Source organism: Diadema antillarum, unplaced genomic scaffold (genome assembly GCF_040938485.1).
Source record: "Diadema antillarum isolate AM-2024a unplaced genomic scaffold, OU_Dant_1.0 scf00000103, whole genome shotgun sequence".
NCBI classification, from domain to species: Eukaryota; Metazoa; Echinodermata; class Echinoidea; order Diadematoida; family Diadematidae; genus Diadema; species Diadema antillarum.
Genome location: NW_027270992.1, coordinates 3,123,872 through 3,140,991, shown reverse-complemented (window position 1 = coordinate 3,140,991; position 17,120 = coordinate 3,123,872). Strand labels below are relative to the sequence as shown.

General features: G+C 36.2%; 1 protein-coding gene across 1 annotated transcript in view; it reads right to left on the bottom strand.

The window, feature by feature from the left end:
- Positions 1-369: 369 nt before the first annotated feature.
- Positions 370-17,120, bottom strand: part of LOC139719017 (receptor-type tyrosine-protein phosphatase F-like) — a 116,411-nt gene continuing 99,660 nt past the window's right edge. Inside the window, exons 21-36 of the mRNA XM_071630458.1 lie at positions 16,101-16,201; positions 14,563-14,647; positions 14,144-14,220; positions 12,866-12,902; positions 12,430-12,527; positions 11,674-11,796; positions 10,974-11,128; positions 6,972-7,107; positions 6,061-6,210; positions 5,570-5,669; positions 4,800-4,879; positions 4,225-4,350; positions 3,762-3,893; positions 2,549-2,691; positions 1,629-1,764; positions 370-629 (exon numbers count right to left, since the gene is read on the bottom strand). Of these exons, the coding sequence (XP_071486559.1) occupies positions 555-629; positions 1,629-1,764; positions 2,549-2,691; positions 3,762-3,893; positions 4,225-4,350; positions 4,800-4,879; positions 5,570-5,669; positions 6,061-6,210; positions 6,972-7,107; positions 10,974-11,128; positions 11,674-11,796; positions 12,430-12,527; positions 12,866-12,902; positions 14,144-14,220; positions 14,563-14,647; positions 16,101-16,201 (1,754 nt within the window). The 3' untranslated portion in view covers positions 370-554. The remainder of the gene's footprint in view (positions 630-1,628; positions 1,765-2,548; positions 2,692-3,761; positions 3,894-4,224; positions 4,351-4,799; positions 4,880-5,569; positions 5,670-6,060; positions 6,211-6,971; positions 7,108-10,973; positions 11,129-11,673; positions 11,797-12,429; positions 12,528-12,865; positions 12,903-14,143; positions 14,221-14,562; positions 14,648-16,100; positions 16,202-17,120) is intronic.

The following is a 17,120-nucleotide window of genomic DNA, read 5'->3' as shown; positions in this document are numbered from 1 at the left end:
CTGACATTGCGGTCTTGACTGATATTAATGAACTCATGTGTTGATTTGTTTTTATTGCCGTTGATTGACAAAGTGCCCCACATCGACGTTAATAAGCACCGACTGTTCGGTGCTTTGCTAGCAGCCATGATAAAAAAAAAATCGTAGGCATACAATTAGACCAAAAATCTTCTGATTACTAGATTGGCGTCGTATCTAGGAAACTGCCTGTTCAGTAGCGGGTACTGCTTATTCAATTAAATTGATGAGGTCTTGCCTCGAGTTGTTTTATGAACTTGATATCTTAAATTTTAGTTGTTGCAAGTCATCACTTATCTCCAGTTCAACTCGCTACAATCGGATGACATACCGTGCATTACTCTACAACTATTTTTCATGAGAAGAAAAACGACTTGGCTAGCATTCGTGAAGCCATTCACTGTTGGAACCACGCCGTACTCAGGCGGAGCGAATTAAAACAAAAATGGTGAGAGAGAACACTGACGGTAACGGGTGATCTGAGGTTTTCATGTGCTCGTTTTTATGAATTTACCGTAGGATTTCAAGACGAGGCTTTACATGAAGTTGGCATAGGTTTGCACAGAATCTTTGTAGGCCTCGACAACGTCGAAACAGAATTCGTAGCGTTCCTGGAAAGGAGAACAAAAAGAGCAGGAGAGAAAAGTAAGTGGTTGAGACAGATCACTATTCTCATCGTCAAAATTGAAATATATTTTTAAAACAAAACAAACGCTCTAGAACAGCTACGTTGACGTACTAAATCATCATTAATTTCGAGCTGTTGCTGGAACAAGTGCGTCACTATGCATAATTGGTGCATGTCACTGTCTTTATGATCGGGTCGAAGGTGATTATGATAAAAACTTAATGAGATTTGTCGAGCTTTCCTGGTTACAGTATCGGGGTAGGTCCCTATACCTTAATTGCTTTGAAACGGTGCTCAACTGAAAAATTGCAAAGAAGGTAATAGCAATCATAGCATAACTTAATTAGGCCTTCTGTGGACTAAAAAGCATTGACACACACACTGATTAAAAAGGTGTCACTGGGGACTCCTTGATATTATTTATTTATTTATTTATTTCTTATTCATTCATTCATTCATTCACACATTCATTCATTCATTCACACATTCATTCATTCATTCATTCATTCATTCATTCATTTATGGTTTATTTTCATTTCCAAACATCAAAATGATAGTATATTCTTGTAACGAATTGTCATTTCGTCTTATTACGAAAGGGAGGAATATATTGGTGGCACAAAAACATGTCACACATTTTTTACAACAAACAAATCACCACCACCATACCAGACTTACGTTCAACAAAACTTTATCCCTCCCCTCGCCTGAAGTCCCATCATCCCCAGCCTCGATCCATCCTCTCCAACGTGGGACCAACAGGCCTTACCCACTTGCACAAATGCATATTCAAGGCAAGATGTTATAGTTTAAGCATATTGGCAATGACAAAGTGTGTCTCAAGTTTGAAGACATGTATCTGACAGAGTCAAAAAAAAGGAAGAAGGTATGGCTGGATCGAGAAGGGTCCCTTTGCACAATATTCAGTGTTATCCTTTTTGACGCTTTATAAACTAGTGTTGTGATTGTAACGACTTCATACCAAACTATCCACGACGCCCGGTCTGTTCTTGCGTAGACGTTTCACCGCGCTGAAAATATCCACCGTCTTGTCCTGCTTCACTTTGTTGATCGTTGCCATGGCAGCCAGGAAGGTGCCAGACATTCCAACTCCATCTCTGAAGCACATAATCAAATAACACAGCAAATGACACAAAAAGAAGCGTACATGATATTCATTTCAGAGTGATTGGCAAGACACACAGCCAATACACAAACGCGCACACACGACAGTAAAATACTTTTTTTTTCCCCTACAGGCATGTGATAACAACGGGCTGTCATAAGATTTCATAGCAATTTATAGAGATAACTTCCGGTCAACAGTCATACGTGGTCTGCGTTGGCCATCAAGGGGGACGTCCGGATGATTTGTCAGACTTTTGTTCAAACATCTATAAATTGGTCATAATAGGGCACAGAGTAATGTAATTCATAGTAATCGGGGTAAGGAATAAGAATGTTTTCAAAACCCATAACAAATCACAGTCAACAAGGATAATGACATAACAGCTTTTCATAAGAATGCATGTTCGGTGCTCCCAAAGAAGAACAGCAGAAGAAAGTATACATAAATTCTAAACAGGTAAGCTTCTTAACCAAATGGTGTTGTAATGAAGTTCATTGCTACATCACTGGAATATATGAGCCTCCTACGTCATCATCCTTGTTCAGTGTAACTTATGTTTTGCGGTTTATCAAATAATTTGTTTAAGGACCATTATAAATTTCACAAATACATGGCACTATCAATTGATTTACATGATGTAGAATTATTTTGATTCACTGGAATGTCCTTTTAACGATGGCACAGCCAAAAAAAGAAAAAAAAAACACAAACCACCAAACAAACAAACAAACAAACAAACAATCAAAAAACAAACAAACAAACGAAAAACCTACATGCACACAATCAATAGAGGTCGCTCAGAGTCGTTTTTTTCGTCAACGTTGAGGATGAATTGACAAAAGTTTCCCTTTGACTTCGGCACAGGTTGGTCTTCTGGCCAGCCGTGATAGTAAAACTGATCGACTCGATGTGCTCCCTGATGGTTCCAAACAAACAAACAAATATATAGATAAATAAACAAACACTCAAATAAACGAAACCCCAAAACAAGAAAAGAGGAAACCAACTTTACAGGATGAAAAATAATACACTACAGGATTACATGTACATACGGAGCAGCTTAGAAACTACATGCAACTCAGGCTTAGAGATTAAGCTGAACGCTTTTTGTGCTCCTGTTTTGTTTGTTTGTTTGTTTGTTTGTTTGTTTGTTTGTTTTTTTCCAAGTGTTGATATTTAGGTGGGAATAAAGGTCACGAAAACACAAACAAGGTACACACAAATATAAGATCGATTCAAATACAGGTTTAAGCTCAAGAAGATGTTTCCTTTTTGGTTTAATTTCACAGAAAATTATGTCTGAAAACTGAGGCAGGGTGTTCAAAACTAAGATGCAAATATGAATCCATCTACAGCTGTACATTTGTTGGTGATGCAATTAGTACAAAATCGAGAAGGTTAAGTCGATTTCCTTCTGCTGCAATGCAATTCGGTTTAAGTATTCTGTTACGGCTTGTCACTAGAGATATCACGACAATTATACGTATCAAGAGATAACAAGAGGAATATTCATCGACCTAATGTCAAGAATTCTTCCAATACACTGTAGTCCATATATATTCCCTTTGGCCAGTAGGGAATTTCAAAAAGGTACGGCATATATCGCGAACAATTGAATACAGTAGAAAAAGAGACAAAATAGATCTGAGTTCATGGCATTTGATTAAAAAATGTGGTAGTTATTGGCATGAAATATGGAAAGAGAAGTGAATAGACCACACTGAGTTAATGACCGATCATTGTAAATGTAAACGTTACGAGCATCTATATGTAATACTGGTAACTTGTAGTGTAAACTTTGCCATCAATAATCGTCACTTAAATCTTATCTCTATGAACCTCTAGCGAGTCTCTATCTTTCAAAGTTATCTCTCAGTATCAAAACATATTTTGCTTCTTTTCTTCTGATGAAAATATAATTGTAATTTACTGCTCACCATGCAGTATCTTTTCCTATGAACCTTTCGTGTCGGAAGGCAGACTTACCTTTTTCTTTGTGGAAGTGATGTTCAGAACCCGTTTAGTCATGAAGTCTGTGTCTTTGTGTTCTTTAAGCAGCTCCACGGTAAATGAACCGTAGGTGTCTTTACCGTGTGAAGGCCAATATTGTCCACATGTCTGAAATAAACCAAAATAATATTTGAAGAAAATCATGGTCGTAACATTGAAAGGGAAAATCAAGCATGAGGGCAGGGAACAACAAAGACAACAAAAATATGTAGCTACTTTGATAGCACCCTAAGTGCCTAATGACTAACGAGGGTAGTCAGCAGTATCCTAGCAGTATTTTACAGCATTTACTGCGGTGGCAAAAGTAGCCAAATAAGTAATTCCATTGGCATCGGTTTCATGGAGGCTCTTTTGTAACCACAAAAAAAATCAAACTTTATGCAAACTATTATGCATTACAAATATCATACATTGATATCAGAATCTTTTTTTTAAATACCTTATCCATTTCATTGAGGTGCACAACAGTTCGACAGTCGTAGTCCCACACGAGACGTAAGAAGTCAGTGATCGTGGACGGCAGTGGGCACTGGGTAGATATGTGGGCGTTCGTTTTACCTTCGAACTGAAAAGATTTTGACAGAGAGCTAGCAGTGATAGGCAGTGAAAATGAACAAAGTAATGGGTTTTAAAAGAAGAGAAGAATGGGACAGAAATAAGAAAAATAACAAAGAATAAAAAGATAGGCAGGAGAGACAAACTATACAACATCTCAGGATTTCGAATACAGGACTATAATAGTTCGAACGAGAGGTACAAGTTAATATTAAAAACAAAACAAAACACCATCACAGCCTTATTTGCTTTGAAGACGGAGCAAAGAAAGATCACATTATGGATTTTTCTCAAAAGCTTGGTCTGTAATTTGTGTTTATCAGTTAAGTGGTCAACAAGTAAATCTAGTTGGCATAATTATCTTAGAGTTAAACTGAATAACATGATGGGGCACTTTAAGTCTGCTCATTTTTTATTTCTTATCTACTTCTACTTAGAATTCTATCTAATCACGCTCACATCGAAGAAGGAAGCGTTGATGTATTGGTTCGCGCCTGGATAGTCGCCCTCCATCATGAGATATGGCCGTGACTTATCCGCTGGATGGAAAACAAAAGTGAGGTAGAAAAAAAAAACCCACAGGAGTCATAGGCGGTCAAATGTGATGAATAAACCTGAACTGGTTTGAAGCTGTACATAGTCTTGGCAATCGGTTAGAATTCTACTTTTCCCTGAAACAATGGTCGAAAGCTGATGCATTATCTGCATCAATCGTCTTGAGTTGTCTAATATAGTACATGTAGTAACAAGACTGTAAGTAATAATCGCGTTCCTATAAGTGTGCAAATTGTGTCTTTATCATGTTTATAGAACCCCATCTGCCTATCGTCTACTGGTATGATAATAATAAAAAAATCCCACCGATGCCAGGTACAATTTTTTTTCCACCTGGTATGAGGAAGACATCATGAGTAAATCGCACGAACTTATGTGGCGTAATGAGATTCTGAGTAATCGGAGGGACACAATTGATTTGCTTATTCTATCGCATCCTATATCCCACTCCTGTGCTATTGGTTGTGACAACCTTTTTTGTTCAATGATGATGGCGTTGCAGTAGGTAAAGTGTTGTCAAATAAGTTTCGGCAGGATCGAGTCCCAGTTATCATTACAGCTTTGTTTGATATCGTGCATAACCTGGCAACTCAATGACCAAAAAAAAGCCAAAACAAAACAAAAAATCCCCAGCATCTAACAAAATAGGAATGGTTTGAATTGGTTGAACACACCTGGCATCCTGTCTGCAAAACGGTTCTTTTTCATGTTCTCTGATCTCAGTCCAGCAGGACTTGACAATTTCGTCCCATCTGATGTGATGTAGTCCAGCAGCTGCATTCAGTGATGACGAAAATTCAGAAATAAAGAAAAATATATCATTGATTCTTTTATATTCCATGCGTCATTGAAATTCTATGCGTGATATTCACGGTGCGTCAATTTACGCGATACCGCTCAGTTCAGTAAAATGATTTAGAAACATAATTGAAATACCGATATCAATATCATTGCTTATGTTAACAAATATTAATTTCAGCATTGACATTGAACGTGTACAGAAGGGTATTTTCATTTCAAACTTGATTCAAAGTGCCTATTGCAAATGAAATTCAAACTTGTCCCGATGTTGTTATTAGAAATGAATTAAACGAAATGTGTTTTAGGCTTGTCGGAGACTGCCATGCTGCATTATTTTGCACAAATAAATCGATCTCAAGCTAACCTCAAACTGTTTTGCAATCTCCGACTTGCCAGAAGCAGGATCAGTTTTTTGCCACTGAGGTCGGACCACTGCGATGTCCAGCAACTGACAGGTCATAACTGGACACACTGACCATTGCAGCAGAGTCTCGTAGATGAACTCGTATTGAGCCTGTAGAGTGAATGACACGGCAGTTTTGGAAAAGATAGGAAGATTGAATGTCAACATGCCATAGCATATAATGATGAGCTTACTGTTTACATACATTATTTGCAATGAATGTAACAGTAAAGTGATTAACTAATATATCAAGAAAGAATGTTTCCACATCTTTTACTGCAATACGGAAGAGAGAAGACAAAGCTGTGAAGAACTGAGGACTGGTAATGTAAGAGCGCCATGAGCATCATCCTTGATGGACTTCAGCGCTTTATAAGAGGCCACTATTATTATTATTATCATTATCAAGGAGGAACGTAAACATGGCCAAAATTTCAAGGTGACCACCGTTACCCATGGACAAGTAATGTAAGCCTAATATTCATTATTTCAGCTTTCGAATCAATCAATCTCTGGGAATCTTTTCAGCTGAGCAAATGAGAGCAACAGAAAAGAACATAATTATTAGTGCTTTTATTATATCACGATCCAAGACAAACGTTTAAAAACGTGTACGAAGACTCTCTTCTGAATGGCTGAAGTCACGTAAATTTGATGCATATCATTAAAAAGGTAACTGAATAAAAAAGATAAACAAACGTAAAAAAACCTCGATGACACTATCAAGTCTTAGTCACGAGAAGGCGACTGCAGACAAAACCTATGCCATGATATTGATGTCCACTTATCGACAGTGGAAAACATAAATCAGATACCTGGATAATGACACTACATATCTGAAAAAAAAAAGAATAAGGATGTGCTTATCGTACCTCGACCTGAACCATGAATGAACGTCGTTTCCTCATGTTGTTCACAAAGTTGAAGATGTCAACCTTCTTCTCCTGTTCGATCATGGACATCATTGCGTCAATGGTAACGAAGGTTCCCGTGCGGCCAACTCCGGCACTGCAAGGAAAAAAAAAACAACAACAACACACAGGATGGGATTGAAAATAAGGCAAGTAATCCAAGTCGCGTAACTATCAGAGGAACCTGAAATGAAGGAACCTTAGAGATATGATTACGCGAATACCACATGGATAGAGTAACTTTTCATGGTAATGACGAAATGCCTGCAATGTACTAGCTGTGTTAGTCGCTTTAAGGGGAAATCCAGTCCAAATAGAAGTTAGTCTGATTAAAAAGGGTAAAATCTTACAAGTTCAACGGTAAAAAAAAAAAAAAATTGACTGAAATCGGATGAAAGATGAGGAAGTTCTGACATTTTGAAGTTTTGAAATTTCTGCAAAACAATTCTTCTACAGTGGATATGAATATGCAAATGCGTGAGCTCACCATGTCATAACATCACAATTTTCCACTGACCATGTACAAAAAAATAATGATGAAATTCAGTGTTTCTGTCATTGAAGTTTTAAACATGATGTTATTCCTGGGTGAATAACTACAGAATAGTGATCAGTTAGATATACCAGGATTTGTTCACGCAATCGATAACCATTCTCATTTATTTAGTATTTTCTTGGACTTCTCCAAGGCCTTCGACACTATCAATCATGACATTTTACTTTATAAGTTATCGCATTATGGAATACGTGGGAAGGCCTTGGAGTGGTTCAAGAGCTATTTAGTTGATAGAAAACAATTTGTTACAATTAAAAACAATGATTACGTTGTCAGAGAAGTTAAATGTGGCGTCCCACAGGGAAGTCTTTTAGGGCCGTTATTGGTCATTATTTATATCAATGATTTCTGTCGCGTATCCGACGACCTCTCTTTTATTCGTTTTGCAGATGACACTAATGTATTTTTTGCCCACAATGATATTGATTTTCTCGTTTATAAACTTAACATTGAATTGAAAAAAAGTGACAAACTGGGTCAGGGCCAATAGGCTTTCACTTAATGCACAAAAAAAAACGAAATATATGCTTTTTAGTAATACTGTTGATAGTTTAAGTACAAATATAGTATTAGATGACTCTCACCTACAAAGAATCTCACATATCAATTTTTTTGGTATAATTGTGGATGACAAACTTTCCTGGAAATCACATGTTGATAATGTTTGCAATATAATTTCACGTAATATACGCATTGTAAATAGATTGAAATGTCATATTCCACAAAAATCATTACTTATGTTATATTCGTCGATAATATTGCCTCATCTTAATTATGGAATATTAGTTTGGGGCAACACGCATCAGAACTTACTAGAGAGAGTGTTCCTTTTACAAAAGAAAGCTCTCCGTGTTATTTGTTATTCCCCTGTGCGTTCTCATACAAATATGTTTGCCTCCAACAAGCTCTTAAAAATTACAGATTTGTTTTTGTTTGATTTAGGGCAGTTTATGTACAAGTATTGTAATAACTAGCTTCCGTCTATTTTTTATTCTATGTTCCTCAAAATCAATCATTTCATGAATATCCCACTAGGCGTTCCAATGAATTTCATTTACCTCTTTTAAGAACGATTTTTGCTAAAAACACACTTATTTATGTAGGCCCAAATTATTGGAATTCTTTGAATCATCACATAAAAAACGCTCCATCCATAATCATATTCTTTTAAGAGGAGACTGAAGTCTTTTTTTATTGCAATCGTATGAATCTACAATACCGAATTAACCATTTGGCCTTCTTTCTTACATACTGACCTGCTCACTCTGTCCCCTCTTCGTAGAATTAATGGTATTTTTTTCCCCTGGATGTTTGCAATGTTGGCATGTATGCCTCTTCGTAGAATTAATGGTACAATGTATTTTTTTCCTGGATGTTCGCAATGTTGTCATCTATGCCGTTTTGCCCATAGCGTCTTGAAGTTGACTTTCCGTATGTTACTCCTGTTCATACGTCCCTCTATTTTCTATTTCCTTGTCTTTTCTTCAGGCGTCAAAATATTACTTTTTCCCCGCAACTACCTTCTGTTTCTCTTGGCATGCTTCTGCCGAAGATCGCTGTTTCTGTTGTTCTGTTTCTGTTGTGCATTCTTGTCTGCTATTTTGTCTTCAGTTTGTCAGTCTTGTCCATCCCGTTTTGTCCTGTACAACCTTTTCTTCAGTAGTTATCTTGTTGTCTAGTCCTGTTTCATGTTTGTTCACATCTATGAAAGTGTATATCTGGTAATCTAATTTTCAGTGGGCTTCCAGACTTCTTCCACTTTGTTATTTTTTGTATCTAAGATGATTCAATTTATCTTTCCATCGATGTTCTTTTTCAGAGGGGCCCACACACTACAAGCTCTGTCTTTTTAGTGGGTCCCTCCATTTTTCGCACTTTATGCAACGGTATACATGTACTTCAATTTGATCACTTCTGTTTCTTTTGTACTATACTATGTATGACTACTATAGGTCCTCAAGTGCTGTACAGTCTTTTCACTTCACTATGTTCTATTTACCTCATTCTCTGTTACCAAAAGAAGTGAAACATATGTTTTGTCGAAAAATGAAATAAACTTTGAATTTGAATTTGAATTTTAAACCTCGGGCATAATTGCGTTTAGATGGAAAACTGGAAATATCCTTTAACCCTGTAAAAGGTGGAACAGTGAGAGCAGCATTATCAATATGTGTAGGTGTATAGATTTGACTGTGATACATTTACATACCAAATTGGAAAAAAAAAATCGGTCCAGAAACGAGGCCAGCGTCGCACACACAAGCAGACCCTGTAAAATTTACCTTTTCATGTATAAAAACGGAACAAGCGAGGGCGCCACCACCAAAAACAATAAGTTGAATAGGCATCTTCATTTCACTATAATGCACCTTTTTGCCATATTTGAAGAAAATCTGATAAGAAATGGGGCTGATAGAGCACACACAACAAATGTGCATTGGCATCCAAGTCGGAACATTGAGGGCGCCGTCACCACAAACTGTTGTGCCCTTCATGTAGAATGACCACCCATACATCTCCTTAGCAAGTCTGAATAAAATTCATTGAGTAACAATCAAGTTTTTGCACAAATTACCACTTCTGCAAATTTTGACATGATCAGGGTGACCTTTGAACCTGTAAAAGGTGGAACAGTGAGGGCAGCGTTATCAATAGGTATTGGTGTATAGATTTGACTATGATACATTTACATACCAAATTTGAAAAAAAAAAAAAAAAACCTGTCGAGAAACAAGGCCAGCGTCGCACACACAAGCAGACCCTGTTAAATTTACCTTTTCATGTATAAGGACGGAACAAGCGAGGGTGCCATCACCAAAAACAATAGGCTTCTTCATCTTACCATAATACACCTTCATGTCAAATTTGAAGATGATCGAAGAAGAACTGCAGCCAGTAGAGCACTTACAAGAAAATCTCTGCGGCGGACGCGGACGCGGCGCAACGAGGCCAGATCCATAGTATCCTCCTAACTCTGTTCGGGGGATACAACTACACGGCAACTTGTGAGGGGGTAACATGCTTACTGTGCCATTTGTACACTTATATCAACCGTTCAAGAACTGTTTCGTGAAAAAATAGCGAAATTTCTAAATGTCATAACTTCCTTATTTTTCACCCGATTTCGATCAAAATTTTACCATTGACCTCGTAATATGTTACCCTTTTTTTATCAGACTAACTTATTTTTGGACTGGATTTTCCCCCTATAATACCTGCTACTTTGTTAAAGTAACGTGATGACGGATCACAAACATCTTATCTTAGAGGTCTTTTTTATAGGCATTGATATCTTTATGTCAATCCATCCACAATCAATTAAAAATCAGGTTTCAGTTGCACACACTTTCGAGAAAACCAGCCGTGACGTGTTGACGAAGTATAGTAATGGTACTTCCAAAACTTACCTGCAATGGACCACTAGCGGACCAGCATCTGATGGGTGTGCGTTTCTCACGATGTTTCGTAAGTCAATCAGAGGCTGAGAACACTCGGGTTCTCTCTTGTCAGGCCAAATCGTGTAGTGGTACTGACTCACCCATCGAGATTCTTCGTCGTCTCCCTGGTTGGTGATGGTACCGAAATAAAATACCCACAAAACAACGACCACAACAAATGCAGAACAAAACCAACAACAACAACAACAAAGAAAAGAGAACTTCTTATTATGTTTATATAAACTTAATAGGCACGTTCAGCATGTGAATACATAAAGGACTTGCGTTCAAGAACGAAAATAAAACAGACTGTTTTAATGGTGTGAAACGCTTGTCACTTCAATGCTTCATTTACTGTTGGTACAGTCTAAGTGTCAATTCACTGACTTGTATTGCATTTCTCTGGAAGTATGATACAAGTAGTCGCCCAGCGATCTCTCAACAGTTTCTCAGTGATTTTTCATGTCTATTATGGTCTCTCGGTAATCTCCATGTAAAGGTTTTCACGGTTTCTAATTTTGATTTAGTTTCATTCGCTATCATATAGCTCACAATTTGTTTATTAATTTCTTTTTACAATGAACAACACGTAAATTGGTGTTGTATACTGTCGATTGACTACGAAACCGATCATGCACTTTGCATAGAAACAAACATGCAAATGACATACGAATCGCAACTCCAGTCGACGATGGACGAAACCTGCGTGCTTCTCTTCCTCTTTATTTGTCACGAACATATCACCGTACCTCTCGCTGCTGTCAGCCTCAGGCCAGTACTGCAGGCATTTAACCTACAGAACATGTCATAGCAAGGGGGAAATGGATAATCGCCATCAGTGTCACATGCAGGAGACGTTTCATGAAGCATGCGGGAAGAAAATTATATAAATACTAATGACACAAATACTACCATTTTCCAGTATTTCAACCTCACCATATGGTCATTGCAAAATTGTAGGACAGTAATAAACCTACAATTCACAACAAGTTTGTAAATATTTATAGCTTTCAGATACAGTGTAAAACTACGTAAGATATATAAGAGAAAATGCATATGGCATTTATCTTTTGAAGACATTACTTGGTCTAAATTTTAGCATAAGGTGATTTCTCTCCATTACGCATGTTCCTCCGCTTAAACTAACGGCGGAAACTACTACTTTTTCTCTTTTTTTTTCCAAAGAGAATCATGGCAATAACATCTTACACATCTCAATGACGTCACTGCTCATGTGACATTTAAAGTACACTATTTCTTTCATTTTGAGATGATTTAAGAGGAAATTCGGCTGCGTTATAGGTTTCCGGTGAGACATGCCTCTCTACAATTTGCTCACATGTCTCTATCTGTAAATAACTCCACTGTGATTAAACACCTTGAAGTACTCAATAATGAGGGAATACACAGTGAGGAGGCTTCCTACCTTGCCGTCTTCGACAAGATTGGTCAGCATGACGATGGCCCCTACATTCTGCTGATAGATCATCTGCCAGAAGTCATTCAAAGACGCTGTGTTCGGCCCTATAATCAAAACGACATGACTTTTTGTTTAATCATCAGGAGATATCATATATACAGTATATATATATATATATATATATATATATATATATATATATATTTATATATGAGTGTGTGTGTGTGTGGGTGTGTGGGTGTTTCTGTCTGTCTGTAAGTGCTAGGTGCAAATATAATATCTAATCTCTTTGAATTTTTCCGATACATTATACATCACGGCACACATTCTTTAAGCACTTCAAAAGAGCATTTCATGCAGCAGGATCGTTCGTTACGTTTCAATAATCATGTATTCTTTTTACGCATGAAAGTCACATTAGTCCGTCGAAAGTAAAAATCACCTTGTGTTGCTATGTAGGCCTTCTTTTTCCGGTGTCCCTGCAAACAACAAAACAGGTACAACAAATGGTGCTGTAATATCTGTAATAATTTTATTTATGAATATGGCTGGATGACTTCACCGTTTAATCTCGACAATTAATCAAGGTATTCTTTTCACGCGTTTTATTATTAGATGGTAATGATTATGATGATGATGGTAATAATAATAATAATAATAATAATAATAATAATAATTATTATTATTATTATCATTATTATAATTACAACAATACTACTACTACTAATAATAATAATGATACTGATAATAATAATAATAATAATTATTATTATTATCATTATTATAATTACAACAATACTACTACTACTAATAATAATAATGATACTGATAATAATAATAATAATAATAATAATAATAATAATAATAATGATAATAATAATAAAAATAATAATACATTATGTTTGTAATGCGCTTGACACAATGTTTCTAAGCGCAAAGGGAAAATACGAAAGGAAAAAGGAAAAACAAAAGATAACAGATATCTCTTGCCCCTAAACTATGAAACAATCTCCCCGTCAGCATCCGACAAGCCAATACACTAGATTCATTTAAGTCACTCCTCAAAACATATCTCTTTAGGCAGTGTTATCTGTGTTAGTAGTAGTAGTAGTATTTGTAATTGTCGTTATATATGATTGTGTACTGTAGTTATATGTGGATGCCCTTATTCATTGTTTTCTTCTTCACTTGTTCTCTATCTTTGTTTTTCCCCAGCGCTTAGATATATGATAGCGGTTTATAAATGTTAGGTATGTATGTATATTTGTATGTTTATATGTATTATTATCATTATTATTATTATTATTATTATATTATTATTATTATTATTATTATTATTATTATTATTATTATTATAACAGACAAATCAAAATACAAGTGAGAATAATATGACATGCATCAATGTGTACTAGTAAATATACGATGTAATGATGTAAAAAAAAATAAAAACAAGAAAACTTGCTTCTTACTGGCCAATAAACAAGACATAACAATACAAAATGATCTACGATGTCTTCCAGATTTTGGTTTTAAGGTTATAGCGACACCTCTGGCACAGCTGATATTGTGATGCATATCTGTGAGTAGTCTTATAACATTTAATATGTCGTATCGTCTTTAAATGGCAAGCTGAAATATCCCTTAGATAGCGTGAATGAGAGAAAGACAATTTCCTTTCTTTTCATTATAGATAGAAGGCAAGTCTCCATATTATACTTACATCGAAGAACGTAGCGTTGATGTAATCTGCTCCTGGTTGGTTTGACTCTGTCTTGAGTTTTACGCGGTGCTCATCGACTTGTGAAAAACCGAAATGAAAAACACAGTTAAAAATTAACTTATAAAGCACGTTACGATGCAGGTTTTCTCGTTCGTATGAAAATAGACGTTCTGATGCATAGAAATAAACGTCCAACTTTAAGTTGTCAGAGGAGTCATTAGGCTAACTTATATCAACGTTGATACTGCATTTTTTACATGATTAACATGATTATAATTAACATTATGTTATTGTTTATTAAGAGGCCATTACGTGATTATAACCTTTATAATTTACACGTACATCTGCAGCAAGCAACTTCTTCGGCTAATGTGCTAATATTTTTACTCTATATCACACGCAAAATGAAATTTACTTACATGTGACTATGTTCTTGTAGCGATTCTTCTTTTTGTTCTGTGGAAGGAAAGCTACGCATTCTTCGGGGATTTCGTTGTAGAGATCCTAACATGCATGAACCAAAACAAAAACAACAACAAGTTTACACTTCGGCAATTATTGATATAAACACTTTTACCCTCAGTTGAGTGTATTTTACCAGTATAATCAATTTGAAGCAGTATTTTTTCTGCTGTTCTATTGTAATGAAAATTACATCTGCTGCTTTCTCAGTTGAATTTACCTGTGCGGTTACGCGAGTTGTTGATGCTTAAAAAAACAACAATCATAATTGATTTTTACCTAGATGTGTTACTATTTTTTTATGGTTTCTGTACAAGATAGTGTGACTTGTGAGGTAGTGACATCTTCACATCATTACTATTGTGTTGCTTGTGATCTACGTTTCCGCCGTTACTGCAGAGCTTGACAGTGTCATGGGCTGCAGCACTAATTTTTTAAAAGGGCACCGGTTTATATGCTTGCCACAAAGTAAGGAATGTAACAACGGGGGAGCAATCAACGAGACCAATAAAACAACCGCAATATCATCTACTGTACATAAGTGTATAATCGTTACTCCTTTTTTTTCTTCTCACGATTATATTATATGTAATCAAAGTAAGTGTCGTCTGGCACATTATTCTCTACAAGCATTGTACTAGATTTTTTGTTTGGTGGTCATCTTCTTTATCAAGAGTAGCCTCTTCAATCTTGACACTGTTTTACCAGAGGGCCTGTCATTATCGTTACCCTAGCGTTGCCAGGTACCCATTTATACACCCCCTGATCGAGAGGAACATCTTGGGTAAAAACATCTTGCCCAAGGCCGCAAGCACTGGACTGGATTCAACTCAGGTCCTCCGATTGGGAGTCCTGAGTCGTATCCACTGTATGCCACATGGTCATTTTCTCATACACGATCTTGTTCAAATAGTCCAGTTTACAGTATGTCAGTTTTCTTCAAACTATAACGGAAAAAATAAGTCATTTAAAGAACGGATGAAAGGGATGGACATAGTTTGACGGAGATCGAGATTTATATTTTATCCTTTTGCGAAAGAATGAGAAAGCTTTATATATTGGAGCATACAATTTTATGAAGAATAAAATGTTAATTTGATGAAAATCGGTTTTGCGATGGCCCAGAAATTTAAAAAAAAAAGAGCAAAACAATGAGGTCCTAATACAAGGTGGGATACACCTCTTATTAGGACCCTCTGCTTTTTGAATATACATCTCAGCCATGTTAAAACCGATTTTAATCAACTAAACTTTGAATCCTTTTAGAATTAATTGTCCGGTCTTTAACCTGTCTTAAGTGGTTACTGATTATCTCGCAAAAAGCTAAAACATAGAATCCCTATCTCAATCAGAACTATTGTATACCATCCTTTTAAACACATGAGGAATAACATGGAAAACATCGCCGATGACAGTGAGACAAAGCGCCAAATGAACAAAATATGACAATGAAGGCTGTTTGAATGAGCATGCAAGGCTTCTTTTGTCCTCATACCTTGAACTCTTTCTCGAGGCCTTCTGAAAGTCGCTTCTTCTTCACGTATTTCGCCAAGTTACTCAAAAGAATGGGCCGATAAATGGCGGGGGTCACCTTCACTGGGTTGTGTGTATTTAATTTTGTTAAAGTTTGGCAATACATGTATATATATATATATATATATATCTATATATATATATATATATGACCTTGCATCACAAAACAACAAAAAGTCGCCAGATATGGATTTTTAGTCGAGGGCAGATCCTTAAAGAGCAGACTCTAAGCTTTAAAATGATTTAAAATGATGTATAACTCAATTCAACCTACATGCATAATCTAAATACTAGAAAGAAAGCACACACTCTGGAAAAGTTTGAAATGACAAAAGAGGCTCGGAAGAACAGGGTCTATTCAAGTGCTTAATCTTTACCAAGCTGCGCTAGCTGTGCATTGAAAGGAACAAAACACACGTTATAAACCACCGGAGCAACAACAGTGAAGGGATTATCAAATTAAGCTGAAATTTGAAATGTTCTACTAACACAATCTGTCCACGGTTAATGCCAAATTTCAAAGCAGTAGAGTTATCCTTTCAAAACTTTTTAGACTTGAAAGTGAAGAGTGTGTGGAGGATTTCAAGAAATGAAAAGGGGATTCTAAGACACACCTGATCATTCTATTCTCCCCCAAAAATGGGTTGTAGAAAAACTGCTGAAAACACACTTTCACATTCATGTTATGATCCCAAAGTAAAGATTAGTGTAGAGGGATAGCTCTTTCAGAAAATATGAAAAACTCAAGATTAGTGTAGAGGGATAGCTCTTTCAGAAAATATGAAAAACTCAAGGTTGACTTGGTTGACCCATTTCACCTTTTTTGACTCCTCACGTAAAATCAACGGGTGCGACTTTATGTTCGTTTTGTGATGCACGGTCACACACACACACATATATATACGTATATAATTATTCATACTAATATACATATTGGAAGGTAGACATAATTTAGCAGACGCTTTATTAAACTTTATCGTTG